Source organism: Mya arenaria, chromosome 2 (assembly GCF_026914265.1).
Source record: "Mya arenaria isolate MELC-2E11 chromosome 2, ASM2691426v1".
In the NCBI taxonomy this organism is placed as follows: Eukaryota; Metazoa; Mollusca; class Bivalvia; order Myida; family Myidae; genus Mya; species Mya arenaria.
In genome coordinates, this window is record NC_069123.1 from 55,304,962 (window position 1) to 55,322,914 (window position 17,953).

Sequence of the window (17,953 nt, forward strand, 5' to 3'; positions counted from 1 at the left end):
ATACAGATACAAAAAACAGCAACATTTTTTTTGCTCTCATCCCTCGATTTGGACAACATCAAACAATTTCCCTCGAGCTCACGTATAGGTAAATGGCCGTTATCATTATAACAGCCTCGTTATTCTAATTACATCATTACTATCCTCAGTCCACTTAAGCTATCCCCTGTGCAGTTATTTATTCACTTCATCTATCCCCAGTACACCGCCAGGGCATCAAAAGGTATGAATATCTCTGTAACAACAAAACATATGGTATTGATATCTTACACATTACTAGATAATGTAATTACAATGAAATCACTCAATTCAGTTTTTATTCTTATTTTCAATTTGTCGATTAATGTTTGAAATCGTACCACATGAATGAACATTTGTGAGCGATCATGCAACTTTCCGCGAGAATTGGGCTCTTATACAAAAGAGAAGACAAATTTCCATCATAGTCGTATATTGCACAGGGTCAAGTTATTTGAAACTCTTTGATTTTGATAAATATATAACCATAAAATACAAAAAAAATGATAGAAAACTGTCCATGTGTCAAAATCAAACGCTTATCGATTTATCACTTTTTGAGCTATATCCAGTGTCCGTTCCCACACAGTGTTACTAAGTAATGCATTTATGAAAAATATTGATAAACTTATAACAAGATCATAACCGTGTATTTAATCAAGAAAAGGGCCAAAATATTAAATGATTGGTGAATGCTAATATAAAAGATTTACTGTGGTTTACTATAATAAGTCTCATATGGTAGAAATACCATGATTTATACTCATTTCTTTGAAATTAAACTCTGTATCCTTCGTAAGAACCATTGTTTTTGACATTTATTCATCCTTTTTGGAATACACTATTAATAGTTGTGCTAAATCTTATTCGGGAGTAAGAATGCATCTTTAAAGAGCTTGTTTGGCTTTTGACAGTACTTTTCAGGAGTCTTCAACCTTAAAGGGGCTGTACTCCATATGATGAAATAGCGAAAAAAAGAAGAAAATTGTCAAAACTGACATGAACTTGGAATCGATGTGTACAATGCATTGAAACTTACTAATTGAAGTACCACATAGTTTACAATTCATTTATTTTTCACAGTTTTTTTGTGTTCTTCTAGTAAAAATGATTACTAGGTATGTCTGTATAGTAGAATTCATTTCTTATGCTTGATTGGCTAGTGATATTACCAAGTTAGGTAAAACATTTTATTAAATAATTGTCCTAAGATTTTTTACAAAAAAAAACACTTTTTTTGGTGCCAATCTGGTGTATAGTCCCTTTAACATTAAATTCTCCAGCTCAGGGAAAAGCAATTAATTTGGAATGAATGTCACGTCAACAATTAATCTAAATGCTATGTACCAGTCTGTTACAATCAGTTAAAGTTGTACTTTGATTTAGAACTCGGATACTCATTATATTCTGTCATTTGTGTGAATTGAGTGTAATTGAGAGGGCTCTGTATGATGGTGCTTTACAGCGCAATCCATAGTTGTTGTTCAAGGGGTTAAATCGAAGAGATTCCAATTCATTGTCACCTCTAGCCTTTTGTTTTCACCTCTCATGGTTATTTTCATGCAGGGTTTAAAATTTACCTCATCCTGCACAAAGTGCTCACGCTGAGTTATTTTGTTCAGTAGTTGCACGTCGTGCATTTGGTTTGTTTCTATAAAATCTAGATCTACTTTTATCATGGAACATAATAAGTAAAAAAGCAGTTCACTTACACCCTTCACTTACACCCCTCACTTACACCCCTCACTTACACCCCTCACTTACACCCCTCACTTACACCCCTCACTTACACCCCTCACTTACACCCCATTTTCAGATTGTGTTTTTTTTTTTAAAGAAAAAAGTGTAGGTATTGTGAGTGGCAAAACTAGGTCTTCAGGATTATTGCAGTTGTGCCTTAAACTGAAACTTCAGTCATTTTTCCAAAAAATGTTCAAGATATTTAAATGAAACTTAATAATCATGTTGCATGAGACAATATGGATATGTTTAACAAATTGCATAACTCTGGTTTTAATTTTTTTTTTTAAGTTTTGCTCTTGTTCGCCTGAAATGACAGTACAGACTAGCGTTTGCGCTAGCTATGTTGCGCTCAAATTTGTATACAGGCAGAAAACAAGTTTGTTGTCCTTACATAAATACATTAATTCTTGCAAGTTGTTTCATTTTCATGGACAGACATGTTGGTTTGGAACTTTGGGAGTGCAACGAAGTGACCTATGACATTACGTTTTTCTGGAGAGCAAAGTGATTTAAATACGTTAACTTATTACATGATATGAGCATTGGTACATTAAAGCTGGCATGTCGCTGGTATTTCAGGTACTGACAGTGATGTTTGGAATGCTGAGCGTAACCAGATGGCTTATGACATTGGTACGGTGTTTTGGGGGCAAAACTTCCTCACCCTGGGCGGCACAAACCAGCAGTCACTCGACTTCCTGGCTGACATCAGGACTACCATATATGACCGTGGGTTTAGTGTTCTATCATAAAATCATGTTTTACACTGTGGGCTAAGAACTATATTGTCTAAATGTGCCAAAGATATAAGTATTCACATATAAAGCATGTTTATTTATATTTTAGAAAACAAATAAAAAATATGATTTATTGTTTAAACTGGACAAAAAAGAGTGTTCATTGCCATATTGTGCCATGTAAATAAAATACTGATTGTCTTTATTTGTCATGTCTTTTTGAACAACCTTTATTTTACAAGTTTATTCTTTTTATGAGTTTAACCTGTTTATTTCAGTGGCAACGGGGACCTACAAGCCAAAGGGGCCAGGTTTGTAATATTTTTTTTTTATAGTATATCTTTAATTTTGAGTATTTTCTGCATATCATTCAGTATAATTATCTATCAAGGTTTTCATTCTAAGTGACATTGATGTTAGGGTATGTTTTAATGAAATGTACTTCAAGCGTCATCTTAATTGAATCTTGATCCAAAAATACTTCAATGAAAATGGATCTTTTGAAATATTAAAAATTTATTTCAGCTGGTTGGGATTTATAATCCCCCCCCTTCATTACCCTCTCCTAGTGTTGTTGCATATTTAAGTCTAAGAATGTTCTCACCTCAAACGACAATCCTTTCTAAGTATTTGGTAATTAAACTATTAGGTCTAATGTAGGCAGTGAGAAAAGGAGGACATTTCCTAATCGAGAATGGCTAAGCATCCGTGAGTGAGCTGCATAGTCTAGAACTATTATTCAGTGAGCTGCCATAAAAATTCTGTCTGAAATGGATTATTCATATTTAAGCCAGACATCTGAATATGCTTAAAATGCCTTCTGTGAAGCATGCGTACGTTGCATGTCACTTGTTGACCGTTTAGTGATGTTTCTGTTGGTGAACTTGTTAAAGCTTTAAAACAGTCCATTTCTAGTCTGTTGTTTTTTTTGAAAGATGATGAATGTTGTAATATTATCTCATATTTACTATGATTGTTGGTATCATAGTCAGTGTTATGTGGCAAAAACATGCATTTTTAATGTTAGCTGAAATTTAGTTTACATTTAAACATGGTTTAGTATTTGAAATTTGAAAATACTCATGATTACCTAATTTTCTGTTTGAAGGTGTGCCCCAGCGTTGGCTGGAGACATTTGATATTGTATTTCTGGTGGATGGCTCCAGACGTATGACAGCCAACCTGCACTTCGCCATTACTAAGTTCTTCATGATTGAACTCATTGAAGAGTAGGTGGATTCCTTATGCCTTCAGAAATTAACCAAACCTTTTTCTCAAAGTATTTAGATGAATATTATTTAATAAGAAAGTAATTTTCAAAGGTCCTTTGTCTGTAACAAGACATTCTAGGTTGTGGAAATTTTGCATGAAACATTGACATGACTAGCCTCCACAAAGTTTGTTTGAAGTCTTTTTTCTGATTTCATGAACCACTATAAGTTATCGGCCCATTTGTTACATAGTAGAAATGTGTGTATACTAAAGATGGATGTAGACATACTAATTGGCTAAGGTCATTCTTTACTCTTATGTAAAAGAACATTAACAATAATGGCCATTTATAATTAAAATGTGTTAAGTATTTTTTTGTCTGGACATTATTTAAATACAGATATAATTGATTTTAATGTAAATGTGAACTTAAGACCCTTATTTCTGTCTGGAATTGTTTAAGATGTGTAAGTCCAATCATGCATGGAATTGTATGAGTCTGTACAATGGTTTAATAAAATCAACTGTAAGGCCTTACAAATTAGGCTACCTGGAGTAACTATAAAATCCAAATGATCTATATGTCGTCTGCATAGAATGGGAGGCATGTTGAAGGTTCAGTGCAAGACTGGACAAAACATCATGTAAGAATAGAAGGAGTTTCATTCATGCTGCATTGTGCCTGTGATGAAGGGATCATGTTGTCTGTTTTCCCCGTTGATGTCTGTGGCGGCACACTTTCATATCCGCTTCTTACCTACACAATCTTATCCATTCTTTACCAATCTTGGTGCCAATGTATTGGAATAATATTTGAAACCAGATAAAACTATTTGAGTTATGGCCCTTGATTTGTAAACATTTGACCAAGTTCACTTTTGTCTGCTCCCTTTCTTAAGCAAGTCAAGTCAAGTCAAGAGATTATTTTGTAAATAAAGGCCTCTATTAAACATCATACAAAATGCTTTAAGTTGTGTCATAGTACATTTATACATGAGATGAAAAAGTGGACAAAAAGTGTAACTATTCTTATTCCTTGATACAATTCATAAGATGAAATATGTACACTGCTAATTTTCTTATTGTGTTAAAGTGATTTGTGGATAGAAGGGCATAAAAACTATTCAGATCATCACCAGATTCATACCAATTTAACAAATATTGGTTCCTAATATATGTATATTTTTTACAATGAAAAAAGGCATGGTATTCACAATCAATTTCAGATATATTATGGTTCAGTAGACAGAAATTGCATAATCGATCATGCAGTGCAATGCTTAATTGCCTTCCAAGTTCAATATGCAAATCATGATTAGAATATCTAAATTTAGCATATGTAATTTTATGTTTAAGTGGCATCTCTATCAACAAATATCGCTCGATGTTAAGTAAACTCTTAAAGTGGCTGTAGTGGTAACATCGGCTGGCATTACTCACATGATCGTGCCAAGTTTGAGTAAAACAGTCAATTATCCTGTCTCTAAACATTTTAACAAATAAATTTGCTCATACAAAGTATTTTATGCTGCAACAAACAGTATAATGGGGTGTTATTTTGGGGTCATCACTCGGTTAGTTGGTTGATAGGTCAGTTCGCTGGTCCTTCTGGTGGACTGTCTTTTGCAAAAAAAAATTGTGGAGCAAACTTGTACAGTTTTAGACTGATTGTTCTGAAATAGGTGCACTTTGGAGTGAACTAGTGCCTAACACTTTTGATCCGATGTGGCCAATTCGTTCAAGGGTTATGGCCCTTTAACTTTCACTTCATATCTATATGGGGGTTTACAGATGAGACTTCTGGATGATCTGGGATTTTAGAGGGATGGTTTTCATACTTTGTATACATCATAATCATCATCAAGTGAACTTGTCCCTGACACAAATTATTATTATTAAACTTTTTAAGAATATACTTTGCTACATGTACTTTGGAACATTTCAGCTGTATTTGCGAAGTAAGAGTATACAAATGTATTCTCACTTAATTATAATGAACGCTGACAGTTGGTAGAGTCATGCTTTGTTCCTTTTCCTGGTTGAATCAAGAACCACATAATTGTCCACTTGAGAGGCCTGATATGAGTGCCATGATCAAACCATAATGTCGACTTTGTAGTTATGCAAAAATATTAACCTTTGGTGTACCTTAAAATGTTCACATAAAACTTTAAAGTATGCATTCATGTTACTAGTGACATGATGCATTATAATTTGTAAGCAGTTTTTTGGCTTAAAACATTGTTGAGTTATGTCCCTTGATGGACTCAAAGGTACAATTTTTGCATGTGCATAATATTGACAAGGCTACATGCTTGAAGTCAAATATTTTCCACAGATAATGCCAAAGCATGTCATTAATTGCCACCATAACTCCTTTAAAAGGTAATTTATAGCATGTGGCCATAAACACATGGAAATATTTGTTATCACAAATTTCCAGGTTTGAGTTACTGCTAGAGAATGCAGCTGGTGCAAGGGTTGCAGTGATGATATTTGATGATGCAGGCTGGTACAACATTATCCCGTTCAATGGCTACACCAGTCGCAGTGACCTCTACTCCAAGATCAACACATTACAGCTCATCCAAAGAACTGACAATGCTGATAATAATGTTGGTGAGTATATAATCAGAACTTTTATGTGAGTATACATGTACATCCTATGTTTTGTAGCCCCTCAAGTAGATGTTAATTTCAATATACCCACAAGTCATCACAGGTATAGGGGCCAGGAGGACACTGACCAACAGGTCATCACATGTATAGGGGCCAGGAGGATATTGATCAACAATTCATCACATGTATAGGCCAGGAGAACATTTTGACCGACAACTCATCTGTTTTGAGAAAAGTCATCATGTGTATAGGGGCATAAAAACATATTTCCACATGCTGAAAATGTAGTTTTATTTTCATATAGTTGTTGTTTGAATAAGAAAGTATACAGCAATAAGCTTTTAAGTTAAACTTGATGTCTTCAGCAGTTTGCTACATTTTATATCATCAAATATAAATGGTAAACTAGTAACCAAGTGAATATATAATGACAGAGCTATTATAGTCCACAAAAAAACACTTAACAAATGTTATAAATATCATTTTTGATCATTTAGACCCTATACATTTGTCACATTTCATGTAAGTCTGTGAAGTATTTTGAATATAAGTGCAATATATCCTGGTATGGCGTTGTTAGGCAGTTCTGCTGTTTTTTGTACAATATTCAAACTTAAATCATAGACAAATATGTCATTGCTTATATTATTAACTTTTTGAAACATTCATGCAATTTATTTAAAACAATATTGAAAAATTAAATTATCAAAAGCCTTAAGTTAGCCCATGAAGATGCCGCTCTGAAACAATTTGATTGGCGGCAGAAATAATCTATCTATACTTTTGACATGTTTTTTAGAGAGAGGAGGGGTGGTGTGGGGTTGTCTTCTAGTACCGTTGGATGTTTGATACAAATTGTACATCATATGTGAAGGTTAATATGATCTGAAGTAGGTAGCTATGGCCAAAAGTCACTAATTGAATTACGGGGTAATTGTATGCTAACTCCTGGGCTGGTATTCAATATTGGACCTAATTGGATCTAAGAACGATGTAGCCAATCAGGCAGCCAATCAGATTGCATAGTATAAATAACAAACAAATCCAATAAATGAAGTGAATGATGAATGACAATAGGATTTACTTTAGTCACATATTGAAAACCAGGGAATGTGTTGCTCTGGTTTAACTATATCTCAATTAAAGGGAGTTTGTTTTTCCTATAAAGATCTCCTGATTTCAGTGTGCTAGATTTTCCTGTCTTTTTATGGAACTGTCAGGAGGTGCCAGCTTATCTAAATCTCAGATGTTTTTCTTAAATGATTAAAACTGCTATCAGAGTCCCACATATATGGCAAGAGTCATTTCTGAAGCACTGCTATCATGCAACATGACATGCAGGAAAAAATAACAGATGCTTTGGTTGCATTCAAACAAACATTTATCTTGCAATTCTATGAAAGAATTGTCAGGTTCAGCTGTTTACATTATGACATATTTGCGTGTCCCCAGGTGAAAAAATAGTACCTTTGATCAAATACAAATAATTATGTAAAGAAATACCTAATGCAATTTTAAGGCCAACTTAACTTGCTCCCCTGTATCTTTCCAATCTAAGTATATACTACAATTATAGCTAATGGAAAAATTAAGATATAAAATAAGGTATAATTCCTTTTTAATCCTATAAACTTGGTTCAGGAAAATTGAGCAACGTGTCATTAAGCTTTTAAACATCAAATTAAAATAAGCCAGCTTGTATATAGGATCTATGATGATATATATAAAGAAATTGTAACTAGACAATTACATATTTGTTTCTGAAATGCCTTATTTTACAAACATTAAACCAAAATTAAAAGTCAACATGTTATAGAATTTTTTTTTTTTTTTTACTTTTATTCAAATACTCATGGCCTATTACATGCATACAGAGTTAACAAACAAAATGCAATAATAAATTGGAATGATGAACAATGGATACACATAACATACAAAGAATGACATGGAAATTACTCTCTACAACACTACAACAAGACATATGTACAATGAACAATGACAAAATAGTTTGCATGAGAAGAAAAAAAATAAGAGAAAGAAGAAGAAACTCTATCATAAAGGGAAGCTATCAATGTTGTGGAGAAAGAAGGCAACACATTACCAAAATTCTAGCATTATTTTAAAATTTGAGAATTATGTAATGACAGAAATCTATACTATGGCACACAGGTTGTATCATTTTATAATGATTCTCACTCCATTAAAGGTATTTTCATGCACCTTTCCACTTGCAATAAGTGAAGCAAGGTCAGTAACTATATATGGCTAAAACATGTGTTGAGTTATGCCCCTTGACCAACTGAGAAAATGAGATGAGTGTTTAGGCTTGTGGTGCTCTTGCTGGTCCAATCAATTAGTGTTATAATATTTTGTTCCGAGTAACTTTTGAGTCGGCCTGTCCAGTTTTGTCAGCAACCATTTTGGTTCTATTTATACACACTTAGGTTACACTCGACCTTTTTTGAAAAAAATATGCATGCACCATGTCAGAGCAATTCTGAGAAAGCAACACAGCTAGATAAAAAATTCCACCTTAGAAATGAATGTAGGTGTAAAGAATATTTTACCAAGTTATACCAGCCGGTACCCTGATCTATCAATTGAACAAGTGTCTGCATAGCAGTTTTGTTATGAATTTATATTGTGCAATGTGGAAATGTTCGCTGCACATTGAAACAGTTGAAGATGTGTTATAATTGCGATATAAAACATTCATAAAGCTTCTAGTCTCTGGAGGACTCATGATAAACTGTGCTGATAGTTATATCCTTATTTCTCAATATTAACTCCTGCGCAACCACATGTGATCGGGAGAGGTTGAAAGCAGGAAAACACCATCTGGTATTTGCTCAACTTGTGAATGAACCTAGAATAGCAGTCTATCATCAGAACAGAACCAAAGCCTGTAACTTCCGGTTTTCCTTTGACCTTTGTCCAAGCTGTGTTTGATTAGGGATGGCTCTTTGCAGCTTCTGGACAGACTTATATAGGTTGGAAGATTATCATACAACAAACACATTGAAGGGTTTGATAGAATGCCTCATAATCTGTTTTTTTTTTCAATCCTTTATATTGAATTTTTTTGTAAAGAACCTTGTAATTTCTTATTTCATAAAGAATGCATTCTGTCTTTCAAAGTTGAATAGCTCTGTATATGCACATGTACATTTGATACAAATTCATGCCATTAAAGGAAATAAAAAATACACACAAAAAACCTTAGATGAACGTTTATTGTTAATAGAACTGCCCACAAAATGTTTCTCAGTGATTAAACACAAAACTATCCATTATTCTTTGGCATTGTTGATGACATTTTAAGAGAGCTTTTCAGACCATGGTGGTTGGAGTAATGGTTAGAAATTCATTTATTCAGAATGTTATTAGTAAACAGTATGGCTGTAATTGTTTTCTAATGGTTCTGGCTTTATTATGTATTCTGAAGTTGTTACTTTTCTATTTTAAAAAGTTCAGTATCGAATAACTATTTTCTAACTCAGGAATCTTGAATGTTAATTGTTCAGCTGAATAATATGAATATAAATGTTTTGTTTTGGATTGAACAGATTCAGAGGAGTAGTTAAAAATTGACAATACTAACTTTTTAGCATTTTATTAAAATACTTATTTAAAAAAAAAAAAAATACATGTATGCATTCAAAAAAATATATATATTGATGCTAAGTGACAATCTTTAATAGGAAGGTTATTATAAGTTCTGCTGTTTGATATAATTAATAGCATTTTTTTTTTTGGCAATATTGAAAATATAGAGCATGGATCAGAGTGTCACAGTTCTGAGCAAAAAATATCCATGAGTTAATATGAACATTTGGAGTTCATTTCATTGTAAGGGCATATAATCCTGATATTGTCTTTAGTTCATGTGCATAATGCTTTATATTGGGCCGATTGCTCAAAACTTTGTTGTTAACGTCATCATTGTTAACTCGCAAACAATATTCCTCTCTAAGATTTACAGATACACTTATAATCTGCAGTATTCCTAACAAGAGTTGAGACAACTGTTTCAGCTGTACTTGTTTTGTTTAAATACATGAGCATATCATCAACTAGTTCACTATAAAAAGTATACAACCATGTCCTTAATTCTGTTGTTAACTTTAACAATGTTCTGAACAATCCAGCCATTGTCAGAGAACCTTGACATATGTTGACTTCTCATTTGTTTTGCTTCTCAGTATCTTGACGGTGAATCAAGGATAGAAATATGGTCAAAATGATCATGTCGGTTCCGATTTGAATGTTGCAAGGCAAGCAGCTCAATACTCTGATCCGACCCCTTCTTATCTAAATCACCAAGGTTCTTCCGGCGTATCGAGCTACGTACAAACACTCGGTTAAAATTCATAGAAGAATCAAACACACCATGGCCCTTAGATCCTCTGTCACAGCAAAAACATAATAGGCTTTTGAGCTCATTTCTGAATCTTGTTCCCGAAATGACATATAAAATGATATTGAGAGCGGCATTGGTCTCCCACAATCCATTCAGCATCGGTCCCCAGAAGCTAACAACGGACACAATCGTCTCTGGTTCTAGGCTTTCCTTCAGGTATGGGAAGATTATCGAGAAAATATAGATAGGTCCACACGTCATTATGAAGGCCAGGTTCACAAAAACGAGAATCAGTGAGACTGACAGGTGGTTTGGCACGTGGCTGTTTGTAAGGTACTTCTGTCTTGAACGGTGCACAGCTAACTGTCGTATAATGATGGCATTACCTATGAGTAAAAGTACACATGGGCCGGCAAAACACAGGCAGAAGTCTACCCATGGTAGGATGTAGATAGAAAAAGTCATATATTTCTCAGATATTGCGTCACACATTTTGTTGTAGTTGTGACCCATTCCAAACAGGAAATGTAGATTTGCAGCATATACAAGTGTCCATGTAATAAGCACCACAATTTTGGCCAAATTCTTCGTACACTGGGATTTGACTTTGTATGGAAAGGTTACACTGAGTGCACGCTCGATCGTCACGACAACCAGTAACCATGATGATGTACTGGAGCTGGAATATTGCAGGAAGGTCTGCAACTTGCAGGCAAAGTCACTGTACTCCCACATAATGATATGCCACATTACCTCAAGCCAGTCACATAGTGGTCCAAACAACAGAATCAGAATGTCCGACACCGCTAGTGCACTTAAGTAGACTGCCGTTGATGATTTCCTGTTTTGTTTGCTGCTTAATATCACTATAGTAAGGATATTTCCTACTAGTCCAAGAACTGTTATCACAATTTTGAAAATTTTCTCCACCAAAAATGTTGATATAAATTCCTGACCCCCTGAAAGTGTGTAATCCAAGGCAAAGGGAGTTGTTATAACATATGTATTGTTCATTTTCATAAGAGCACCCATGATGAAATTCAGCTCTGTCCAGCTTTTAGCAAATATTTGACAGAAACATGATTGAATACCTGGTTCAGGGCACTGTCCATGTTATATTTCATAATCAATGTGATAAACATTGTCTAGTTTTCAGTATGAATGGCTTAATGAATCCTTCATAAGCAATTCCAATGGATACTGATGATAATTGAAAGTTTCACAGATCACTTCCTATGCTGTAAATGCAAACTCATTAAGAGTCCAATTACTTGTCTATTGAGCAACACTATATAGGCGAGGCGATCCTTGGATGACAAGACAGATATATGAGGGCGTATTTAGAACTCAGCATTATATATCCATCCTCTTGCAGCTCTCTTATAGCTCCTGCAAAACCCTAGCAGCTGTTAAAGAAGCCATGTTTATTGGAATTGTTCAGAGATTTTAAAACTGGCCATTGAAGGCGGACATTTGAAATTTCCATGACATTATAAGTACTTAAAAGGCGATAATGTTTCAGTTTTTATAAAAATATGAATCGGTATGCGTTACAAACTTATTATAACATGCTTATTTTATTCTATGTTATAGTTTGTATTACTCTCTCAATTGTGACGATAATGTATTTAACACAAAACTATTGTTCCAAATGATCTGTCTTTCATGAGATAATTTTCATCAATTGGATCGATTTGAAATTGTTTAATTTATTTTTCATGTAGGCCGCCATGGGAATAATCCCAAATACTGATTGTCCCTCTGTAGTTTCACTAAATGTTCACAAAAGATGGATAAATTCATATCAACCCTTTAGTGCCAAGGTGATGGAGAAAAAGATTTTTAACATTCTAGTTAAAAAAATGTTGTTGTTTTTTTGTCTTCTTCAGATATTTCTGATGTTAAAGGCACCTTTGGCTTCTTTTTACAAACATTTTAATGTTGTCAATAAATCTGAAAACATCCATAATCAGAGGCCTAGTTTGGCAGACACTATAGAATGCTATTTATTACTGATATCTGACTTTTGAATTAATTATAAAGATTATAAGTTAAAATTGTGTAGAATTGTTTTTAATGTTACATTTTAAAATGTTATGATTTTATATTTAAGATGATATAGTTTAAAACTGAAGTTTGTGCATTTACTAATGATAATGTAAAGCTGGAAATTATTGTTGTTTGTGCAATTACTAATGATTGTATGACTTCAGGGCTCGACGTTAACTTTTAAATCCACTGGTCCATTCGGACTAGTAGATATATTTTCTACTGGTCCTGACCTAATATCCACTGGTCCTGACCAAATTGATACTTTTTGATGATATGATTTTTATTCTTTGCCTGTGAAGGTTTATTATATACACACATGATGAAAATAATAGTGAGCTTTTAATTTTAATATAAAACTTTAACTGGTTAACATTACAACAATGAAACAATAGTATGAGGATTGACTAGAATATACGTTGGATTATCAGGCAGCAATAAAAGATATATAGTACATATCTGACTTGAATGTACATTAAATTTGTCAATCACATTAGCAAATGGCTTTAATTTACTATGCATACGATAAATACTTAAAAACCAAATTCAATGCTATAAATATGGACGAAATGATTTGCTAAAATAAGTTATTGGAATTTTACATCGTAATAAAGATTGACCTAATTCCGATGATTTCACAGCTATCGTAAACTGTTCTGTGTTGTTTACTTCCGGTTGCAGATGTAACGCATGCGCAAGGGAATGTAAATAAAAACAACGAACGCTGCTTGCACTGCATTTATTTGTTGGATTATACATATTGTCAGATTTAGTCAGGGATTGTGCTTAACATTTCTGATTAAATTATTTCTTCTTGGAAATTTCAATGGTCCAGTCGGACTAGCCAGAACTGGTTTCTACTGGTCCGGACCATGAATCTGGTGGTCCCGGACCATCGGACCACCGTTAATGTCGAGCCCTGGACTTGGAAGTAGATTGTATAGCTAAGAATTATTGTAGTTTGTGCATTTCCTGTATATAGTATAGCTTAGAATTATTGTAGTTTGTGCATTTCCTGTATATAGTATAGCTTAGAATTATTGTAGTTTGTGCATTTCCTGTAAATTGTATTATTGGAATTATTGTAGTTTGTGCATTTCCTGTATATAGCATAGCTTAGAATTATTGTAGTTTGTGCATTTCCTGTATATAGTATAGCTTAGAATTATTGTAGTTTGTGCATTTCCTGTATATTGTATAGCTTAGAATTATTGTAGTTTGTGCATTTCCTGTATATTGTATAGCTAAGAATTATTGTAGTTTGTGCATTTCCTGTATATAGTATAGCTTAGAATTATTGTAGTTTGTGCATTTCCTGTATATTGTATAGCTAAGAATTATTGTAGTTTGTGCATTTCCTGTATATTGTATAGCTAAGAATTATTGTAGTTTGTGCATTTCCTGTATATAGTATAGCTTAGAATTATTGTAGTTTGTGCATTTCCTGTAAATTGTATAATTGGAATTATTGTAGTTTGTGCATTGTCAACTGTGGAGCTTATCAGGGTAACGAGGGTCTCTACTGATTTCTCTTCTCAGTGCAATAGTAGCGTTAAGATACGCTAGTTTAGCACTTATTTATATACTGGACGCGGTGTGAGATTAAGGCTGATAAGAAATACAGAATTTATGAGGGTCATAAAGTTGACCCGTCCTTTTAGTTGTGATAGAAAATTTCAGTTTTGGACGATTTGAGATTTAGCTATAATTAGGTAGAGCTGTTCTTTAGGGGAAGCGTTAGTTGATAAAGTACTGAAAAAATCAAATCGTCTCTGATAAACTTACTTCTGTTACATCTTATATTCCGTGTCTTTTTGTTGAAGTCTAAAATTGATCGTTTATCAAGACATTTAATTTTGGCCATTTCCACACCTTTATTTTAAATAACAGTTTGGTATTATTTTTAGTAGCTGCGTGTAACACAAAATTGGGTGTGGAATTTCGGAAAGGAACAGCTAAAATGAAATATTAACTACAGTTGCTATCACTTAGTACTGGTCTTTAACGATACAAGTTAAAGTGTCATTAATGTTGAATTGACAATAAGACAGGTATACCCTTTTATTCCATAACAACAAAATGATTAAATGGCATTTTGACACGTTATGAAAACCTAGTGCACTCGTTACTAAAAATATGTTGACAAAATTCCATGTAACACATTTCTTGCCTAATCAAAATAGTTATTTTTACGCTAAATTTATAAACATGTTTGGTTGAGTGCAAAATGGTAGACCAAAATGTAACCATTAAGAATTAGAACTTAAGCATTACTTATGAACATGTTGACTTGATGTAGATATGTAAATTATTATCTTTGAATACCCTTATTTATTATGTTTCATAGCCCATATGTATTTCCAAAATTGCCAATGGAACTTGAAACATCAATATTTTATAAGAATAGTTTTACGTTTTAACTGTCTGTAATAGTGATTGCGATAAAAATGGGAATAAGTTTTGCTAAATATATTACTTTCTTTTTTTACACAAAAACAATATATGACATTTCTTAACTACGAATGTACATGAATAATCGAGTATCATATATAATTTCAATTATATAATAATGATAAAAGGAGAAAAATGCGATATAGTTATGGAATAATTTTATTGCTATAAATGACAAACTTCATTGCACATGTCCTACCCAGTGTCATAACCTTGCCGATGGATTATTTCTATCCTGCTGTGAATACGCCGCGGGGTGGGCCATAAAACCATTATCGTACAGTTGAATACACAACTTCTGGGCATCGATTTTCTACAAATTTTACATAAATGTTAAAAAATGACCAAAATATATTTAAAAATTATTAGAAAAGTGCATTTGAAAGAGAAAAAAATCAGCATCATAATCCGCTGGAAGCTAAGTAATCGGATGTCTATAATAACTTTAAATAGCAAAACAATTTTTAGCTCCTTCTTATTTCAATGTAACTTTTAATGACCAACAAAACCCTTAAAAAGGACCAAAATGTAAAAATCATACAACTAATACAAAACCATCATCTTCAAGGGCAAGAATTATCCTAACATGTATGTAGGAAGTAAGTTGATCTGTTGAAAGACTAAGTCGTGAAAACTGTTTAACCATATTTTCCCTATATAACTCTATAGGCACTTTGCTTCAGCGGATTTCTCCAAAGTTGGCAATGTCCTGTATATAGTATAGCTTAGAATTAGTGCAGTTTGTGCATTTCCTGTAGATTGTATAGCTTGGAATTATTTTTGTTTGTGCATTTCCTGTAGATTGTATAACATGGAATTAGCGTAGTTTGTGCATTTCCTGTAGATTGTATAACTTGGAATTAGCGTAGTTTGTGCATTTCCTGTAGATTATATAACTTGGAATTAGCGTAGTTTGTGCATTTCCTGTAGATTGTATAACTTGGAATTAGCGTAGTTTGTGCATTTCCTGTAGATTGTATAACTTGGAATTAGCGTAGTTTGTGCATTTCCTGTAGATTGTATAGCATGGAATTAGTGTAGTTTGTGCATTTGCTATCAATTGTATCCTGAGTTTAGAATGGTAGTTTATGCATTTGCTATCGATTGTATCCTGAGTTTAGAATGGTAGTTTATGCATTTACTATCGATTGTATCCTGAGTTTAGAATGGTAGTTTATGCATTTGCTATCGATTGTATCCTGAGTTTAGAATGGTAGTTTATGCATTTGCTATCGATTGTATCCTAAGTTTAGAATGGTAGTTTATGCATTTGCTATCGATTGTATCCTGAGTTTAGAATGGTAGTTTATGCATTTGCTATCGATTGTATCCTAAGTTTACAATGGTAGTTTATGAATTTGCTATTGATTGTATTCTAAGTTTAGAATGGTAGTTTGTGCATTTGCTATCAATTGTATCCTTAGTTTACAATGGTAGTTTATGCATTTACTATTGATTGTATCCGAAGTTTACAATGGTAGTTTATGCATTTACTATTGATTGTATCTGAAGTTTAGAATGGTAGTTTATGCATTTGCTATCGATTGTATCCTGAGTTTAGAATGGTAGTTTATGCATTTGCTATCGATTGTATCCTAAGTTTAGAATGGTAGTTTATGCATTTACTATTGATTGTATCCGAAGTTTACAATGGTAGTTTATGAATTTACTATTGATTGTATCCGAAGTTTACAATGGTAGTTTATGCATTTACTATTGATTGTATCTGAAGTTTACAATGGTAGTTTATGCATTTACTATCGATTGTATCCTGAGTTTAGAATGGTAGTTTATGCATTTGCTATCGATTGTATCCTAAGTTTAGAATGGTAGTTTATGCATTTGCTATCGATTGTATCCTGAGTTTAGAATGGTAGTTTATGCATTTGCTATCGATTGTATCCTAAGTTTACAATGGTAGTTTATGAATTTGCTATTGATTGTATTCTAAGTTTAGAATGGTAGTTTGTGCATTTGCTATCAATTGTATCCTTAGTTTACAATGGTAGTTTATGCATTTACTATTGATTGTATCCGAAGTTTACAATGGTAGTTTATGCATTTACTATTGATTGTATCTGAAGTTTAGAATGGTAGTTTATGCATTTACTATTGATTGTATCCGAAGTTTACAATGGTAGTTTATGAATTTGCTATTGATTGTATTCTAAGTTTAGAATGGTAGTTTGTGCATTTGCTATCAATTGTATCCGAAGTTTAGAATGCAAGTTTATGCATTTGCTATTGATTGCTTCATAAGTTTAGAATGGTAGTTTGTGCATTTGCTATCAATTGTATCAGAAGTTTAGAATGCTAGTTTATGCATTTGCTATTGATTGCTTCATAAGTTTAGAATGGTAGTTTGTGCATTTGCTATCAATTGTATCAGAAGTTTAGAATGCTAGTTTATGCATTTGCTATTGATTGCTTCCTAAGTTAAGAATGGTAGTTTGTGCATTTGCTATTGATTGCTTCATAAGTTTAGAATGGTAGTTTGTGCATTTGCTATCAATTGTATCAGAAGTTTAGAATGCTAGTTTATGCATTTGCTATTGATTGCTTCCTAAGCTAAGAATGGTAGTTTGTGCATTTGCTATCGATTGTATCCGAAGTTTAGAATGGTAGTTTATGAGTTTGCTATTGATTGTAAGTCTGTGCATTTGCTATTGATTGTATACTAAGTTGAGAATGGTAGTTTGTGCATTTCTGAAGGAATCTTTCTAATTATCAGTAAAGCTTTTGCTGTTAAAAGAGAGAAAAAGTG

The 17,953-nt window shown here is 33.1% G+C and overlaps 1 protein-coding gene across 1 annotated transcript in view; it reads left to right on the forward strand.

The window, feature by feature from the left end:
* Positions 1-17,953, forward strand: part of LOC128215973 (collagen alpha-5(VI) chain-like) — a 71,474-nt gene that overhangs the window by 25,054 nt on the left and 28,467 nt on the right. The window contains exons 11-14 of the mRNA XM_052922575.1: positions 2,341-2,490; positions 2,777-2,809; positions 3,607-3,727; positions 6,154-6,329. Of these exons, the coding sequence (XP_052778535.1) occupies positions 2,341-2,490; positions 2,777-2,809; positions 3,607-3,727; positions 6,154-6,329 (480 nt within the window). The remainder of the gene's footprint in view (positions 1-2,340; positions 2,491-2,776; positions 2,810-3,606; positions 3,728-6,153; positions 6,330-17,953) is intronic.